Source organism: Sus scrofa, chromosome 8, assembly GCF_000003025.6.
Source record: "Sus scrofa isolate TJ Tabasco breed Duroc chromosome 8, Sscrofa11.1, whole genome shotgun sequence".
In the NCBI taxonomy this organism is placed as follows: domain Eukaryota; kingdom Metazoa; phylum Chordata; class Mammalia; order Artiodactyla; family Suidae; genus Sus; species Sus scrofa.
In genome coordinates this window covers 44,599,632-44,606,144 of record NC_010450.4, presented here as the reverse complement: position 1 = coordinate 44,606,144, position 6,513 = coordinate 44,599,632, and the positions used below count along the sequence as shown (strand labels likewise).

Genomic DNA, 6,513 nt, shown 5'->3' with positions numbered 1-6,513 from the left:
AGGTTGACCACATAAAAGGGGGCAGTGGCCCACTTCCTGGAAACTCCCACTTTTTCCCAGAAATATTTGGAATAATCCTCCCACTCATTAGCCTATGAAATTTCCCATCCCACAGAAACTCACCACCCCATATTTTGGGGCCTCCCACCTTCTGATCTGGCCCACACTCCATCTTTGGAATGTGTTTCTCCCAGGGCTGCTCTCTCACCTTTTGAGGTGGCCTACACTTTGTCTATCTCTCAAAAAATCTACTTTTTACCTATTACTTTACTTCTTGCTGAATTCCCTCTGCACTGAGACACAAAGAACCTGTACTTCGGTAGGTCCTGAGACCACATGTATGGTTTTAATTTTTAAAAAACCAGCAGCTTCGTGTCCCATTCTGAGGTGTTCGATTTCAATACTAAGCTAAAAGCTCCCCCAATCTTTGAGGCGTTATGGAGGCCTTATCACACAGGTCTGGTTGATTAAAACATGGGCTATTGGCAAGGATTTAACCTCCAGGCCGCCTCTCCTCCTGGGAAATGGAGGTTAGGGTGGGCTTTCAGGTTCCAATCCTCTAATCTCCTGGTGGGGGTCTCCAGGCAACCAGCATCCCACCCCCACCCACACCTTAAGCTTCCCCAAGGTCACCTTATTAACGAAACACACCTTCCTCAGTTTGATCACCTAGGAAACTCCTAGAATTTTAGGAGCTCCAAGCCAGAAACGGGGATGGGGAGTAAGACCAAATACCTATATATAGATATATATCTTATTATCAATTGCAACAGCTTACTCTTCAATAACAAAGAGGCAGAATAAGTCATTTGGTGAATCAGAGACTCAAATAAATAAAATGAAATAATGAATTGGTTCTGACACATATTCATGTGTGTATATAAACTGCTATTCTCCTGTAAAGGTTTAAAAACCTATACCTAGATCTTCAGTTCAAACTGATAAACTCATACTTTTTCATAACATTTGGTTCTATTTTATTGGTTCTGCACATGAGGGTCGAACAGGAGGGTAGGCTTCTGGAAGGGATACAGGTCCCTGCTTCTGCTTCATTAATTAGATTTACCATCATAAAATCCAGTTGGTCCTCCTGCCCCTTCCTTCCCGCACCACTTCCAACCTCTTGTTTCTCATTCTCTAAGTATTATTTCTGTGCCTTGGGTATGTTTTACCACTATGCATAACCAATATTTTGGTTATGTGTACACTTTCACCCCTAAAAGAAGAGGTGACATCACTTCATGTTTATTTGTGGCCTCACCCCCTCCAGGGCCAGTCTTGCTGCTGTCTGTCACTTTGTTGGTATTAAAGAAAAATAACCCCTGAGAATATGATTGCTGAAGAGGAACCATTCGACTTTATCAAGAACAACAGGGAATCAATAATGAAAGTTTATAACAGGTAAAACTACAAGATACATGGACAATAAGGGCACTAATGAAATGACCACTAAGAACATTAATCTCATTTTTATTGAATTAAAAACTGTCTAGAGACAAGTGGAAAAAATAATTTATTGCGGGTTCTCTTACACATGAACATGGAACATTTATACATATATTGATGTGCTGATAGGAAATACTAAATTTAAAGACAAACATCTTTACACAAAAGTACTCTATTTTAGAAAGATAGATATTAATAAATTATCAGATATTTAAGAATAACAAGCCAATGATTCCAACAGGAATGCATTCTATGTCAAAATTAAAGTGACTTCTCTGAACCTGATGCCCTGTATATAATCACGTTCTTGTAAGCTACGAAAAAGGAGCTTATTTCTGGGAATAAAAGGCCAGGAGGGGCTCTAACTACCAAGAGCTTCCAGCTTTATCTTTGGATGTAGTTTAGCCCCTAAAAGTTATCCCAAGCTAATGTAATAGCTCATTATGAAACAGTGCCGCTTTCTCTAATAGCTGCATGTGGTTAATGAAATTTGTAATACAAGGGCTATAATGCAAAAGATAGCACTTTAGAGGTATTAGAATTGCCACAGGATTTGACTGAGTGACCGAATGGCTTAATAACAGAAAAGCATATTCTCTATTTCTGGAGGAAAATGAGCATAATTCAAAAGAGTCACTATTTTCTTAGCCTACTGTAGCATATTCTTATTTGGAGAGTCTAAAAATAAACTGCATTTTTTTTTCGAAAATTCTGAATTCACTCCTTTAGAAAATGATTTCTATAATGCTATCCACCAACATGATAAAACTCTTTTATATGTTACAGTCATTAATATAGAGAGAGCAATAGATAGATTTGGGAAAACCACAGTATGTGTACACATGGCCAAATACTGTTCAGTGTCATTTCATAAAACTCAACAAATATTTATTGGGTGCCTACTACTTGCAAATCACCATGTTGGGCGATGCTTGTAGCAGATTTTAAGACACAGGAAGCTCACATCATCCACAAAGCCAAACTTCAGATAATATGCTAAACCTTGATCAAAAGCAGAGCTAACGTTGAATAATGAATAAGGAAAAGGGTACTTAGGAGAAAGGCTTGGGAAAATTAAAAAGGACCAAGGAAATAACCACTCCTAGGCTTGACATGTGTTAGGGGGTAACAGGACCTCCTTTCCATCCTCTTCACCCCACAGTCCGAGATTCAGTTATCATCCTGCTGTGTTTCCTTGAAAAAGTGGAAGAAATAGGGGTTAATTTTCAGTAATCATAGAGTTGCTAATTGTCCCCCAAATATATTCTTCCCTTATTTTTTTTAAATAAAAGTGGTATCTGTGTTCATTTCTACAGTTTTTCTAAGTCATTCCCATTGTCACTCTGGATAAAACAGAACCGCCCAACTAAAAATGAGAAACACTTGAGGTAGAGTTTAACTTATCAGGATAACATCAATAGGCATGCCAGCCCAGAAGTAAATTATTTAAAGTAAAAACAGTGAAAAGAAGATAAAGATAAATATTTCCAAATGCAGCATTCCATTCCTTTCAGGACTTCTACTCTAAAAGCATTTTTTGGGAATGTGTATATTCAGGAAAAGAGACAAAGTCAAGGAGTCTCACCCTGGAAAGAGCCGATGCATCAATGGGGAACAGACTATCAAACTTGTTACTGATGCAACCACCTGGGGGTGGGGACAAGGTGAGGCAGGACCTTAGTGTCATGAGCCACCCAGTGTCATGGTCACAGGACTCCAGTATTCTGAGGTCCCCTCTAGCCTGTGGGGTCTTGCTGGATCATTGAGATTCCGGTAAAGTACAAACCACTCTCCTTTCTAGGAAAAACACATGAGAGGCTAGGAGGTCCAAAGATCCTCAAACATGACAGCTTGGCCCTTAGAAAGATCTGGAAGTTTATGGTTAAGCAACCTCCCCTGAATGCAGTCCTGGCTCAGCCCTGCTGGTGACCTGAGTACAGCTGAAGGCACTGGTGAAGAGGCCAGGGTGGACCTGCCCAGCCTGCTCACCTTCTGTGTTTGAGCCAGATTACAGAGGAAGAACATAAACCAGGTCTTCTCCATCTAATGCTTTTGTTTTTAATTTCATTACAGACAGGAGCCGGCAACCATAAAGTATCTCTCAAGAAGTTTGTATTGTTCTAACTGACTCATTAATGGATCAGTATTTCTGCTGCTTTACTTAAGAATTCATGTAAGAATTCTTTGCAAATGAAACATATTTGTCAGTGATTATGATTTAGCTCCCAATATACTCTGTCTTTAAAAAGGAATTATACTCCTATTAGTCATACCTCTGTTCCTGTATTTTTTCTGGACAGAAACCAAACTTGCATTGGCTCTTTTTTGCCCTTCATGGACACTGGGCCTCTGTGCTCCAAGTGGAATTGTGGGTCTGAATTTTCAGATGTCATAAGACACCTAAAAGACAAAGGACAGAGAGAGAAGTGTGGAGTATGGCTGAACAGAGGAAGTGACACACACCAACGTTATAAATTGAGACAGGAAGGACATGTAATAAGTTATCTAAAGGTACCTCAAATTTTTAGTAACAATAACCATACAAGAAATTCTTAAAATGGTATAGAATCATGGAAATAATGATGCAATCTTCTCAAATAAAAAAGTAAATAACCCTAAGAGCAGAGGTGATAACTCTCAAAGGTAATAAAATCATCTGGAGAGTTAAACTGTATGCAAAGAGACATTTTTCAAATCAGTAAATACAAAGGCATGTTCTCTTACCTGTATGTATATTCAGACACATTTATTTTTCCTTTTTCTCCAGTGGTTTCTGTTCTGCTTGTGAGGTTGACAGTATTTCCGAAAAGACAATACCGAGGCATCCTCTGTCCTATGACGCCAGTAACTACCTCCCCAGTGTGAATCCCTATTGTTATCTGCAGAAATCAAAGCTCTGTTTCACAAATGCAGTAATACTAATTTTTGCTTATTTTATATTACAGAATAATAGAAAGTCATCATATGAAAACCATAGAATTCTCTAGAACTCCAAGTTTTTACAAGCAAAATCAAAAGCCCTCACAAAATCTGTCTTTCAAGAGAAACATTCTTTTCTTCAAGTTTGAGGCTTTCAAAGATGTGAATCTGGTAACTTCAGGAGACACAGGACAGAGATTTTTAAAAATCAAGCAGAAGGGACAGGAGGTTTTATCTCATCCTCATGACTTTCAGTCTGTGGAATAAAGTACGTTACTTCAAATAGGTGGACAGTTTTCCCATGTTTATGGAAGAATGGAATACAATGGGTTCAGTAAAACATTAGTCTTTGTTCATTCAGATGATGAACAGGCACATGAAAAGATGTTCAACATCAACAATTATTGGAGAAACACAAATCAAAACCACAATGAGGTACCACCTCACACTGGTCAGAATGATCATCATTAAAAAGTCTGCAAATAATAAATGCTGGAGAGATGTGGAGAAAAAGAAGCCCTCCTTTACTGTTGATGGGAATGTAAACTGGTGTAGCCACTTTGGAAAGCAGTATAGAGGTTCCTCAAAAACTAAAAATAGAACCACCATATGATCCAGCAATCCAACTCCTGGGCCTATATCTGGAGAAAACTCTTATTTCAAAGAGATAAACACACCCCTATGTTCATAGCAGCACTATTTAAAATAGCCAAGACTTGGAAATAACCTAAATGTCCATCAACAGATGAATAAACAAGATGTGGTGTATATACAATACATATACAATGGAATGCTATACAGCCATAAAAAGGAATGAAGTAATGCCATTTGCAGAACATGAATGGACAGAGAGATTATTATACTAAGTCAAAAAGAGAAAGATAGGAGTTCCTGTCATGGCTCAGTGGTTAACAAATCCGACTAGGAACCATGAGGTTGTGGGTCCGATCCCTGGCCCCGCTCAGTGGGTTAAGGATCCGGCATTGCCATGAACTGTGGTGTAGGTTGCACATGTGGCTCGGATCCTGTGTTGCTGTGGCTCTGGCATAGGCCAGTGGCTACAGCTCTGATTAGACCTCTAGCCTGGGAACCTCCATATGCTGCGGGTGTGGCCCTAGAAAATACATAAAAAGATAAAAAAAAAGAGAGAGAGAGAAAGATAAATGTCACATGGTTATCACTTATCTGTGCAATCTAAAGTATGACACAAATGAATTTATTTCCAATACATAAACAGACTCACATAGAAAATAAATATATGGTTACCAAAGGGGAAATGAGTGGAGGAGGAATAAATTATGAATTTAGGATTAACATATACAAAGTCATATATAAAACATAAATAACAAGGTCCTATGGTATAGCACAGGGAAATATACTGAGTAGCCTATAATAAAGCATAATGAAAAATATGGAAAAATATTATATATATATAGATAGATAGATATAGATACATCTTAATTGCTGTTCTATACACCAGAAACTAAGACAACATTGTAAATCAACTAGACATCAGTTAAAAAACATGTATTAGTCTTTGTTGTCATGATGTTCTAATCAATAATCAGCTGGTCAGGAATATAAATCAGTTGGTCTACACCATCACTGTAATATTTGTTTTATTTACTAACCTGAACCGATTCACCATCTACTTGAACTTGGCCAGCAATCTCCATCATGTCCAAGGCCAGATGGCAAATGGATCTTGCGTGGTGGATGCATGGTTCTGGTAAACCACTCACTGTCATGTACTTATCACCAACGGTTTCCACCTAATCAAGCACATACATTTAAACATTCATTGGTTAGTACAAACATGACTGCTTCATTTGCTGCACTTATACAAAAAATACTTTTTCAATGCTATTGGTAATATTAAATTTTCCTCCCCTGAATTCTCTCAAAATGCTAATGCATTAAACTCCAACAAGCACAAACCTTGTCATTATTCAAAATGTACACACCTGGTACATGATGTCTTTGCTGACAGGCAGGTACAGACACATTATTTTTCCTCTAGTAAGTTCTATTTTCTCAACTCAAATACCCTTATAATCCAGTAGGACAATTTATTACCCAATTTCCTCCTAAAATAGTGATGGTCTGATGGACTAAAGAGCCACTGCCTGAAGTTCAGTGATTTATCCT

The 6,513-nt window shown here is 38.1% G+C and overlaps 1 protein-coding gene across 6 annotated transcripts in view; it reads right to left on the bottom strand.

Annotated features, from left to right (window-relative positions):
- The window catches only part of GUCY1B3 (guanylate cyclase 1, soluble, beta 3), a 60,327-nt gene continuing 55,268 nt past the window's right edge, over window positions 1,455-6,513 (bottom strand). For 5 of the 6 annotated variants that reach the window (XM_021100491.1, XM_021100494.1, XM_021100495.1 and 2 more), the window contains 4 exons: window positions 5,997-6,137; window positions 4,171-4,325; window positions 3,720-3,846; window positions 1,455-2,640 (listed from right to left, as the gene is read on the bottom strand). In XM_021100491.1, coding sequence (XP_020956150.1) covers window positions 2,617-2,640; window positions 3,720-3,846; window positions 4,171-4,325; window positions 5,997-6,137 — 447 coding nt within the window. In that variant the 3' untranslated portion in view covers window positions 1,455-2,616. 6 annotated transcript variants of the gene reach the window in all.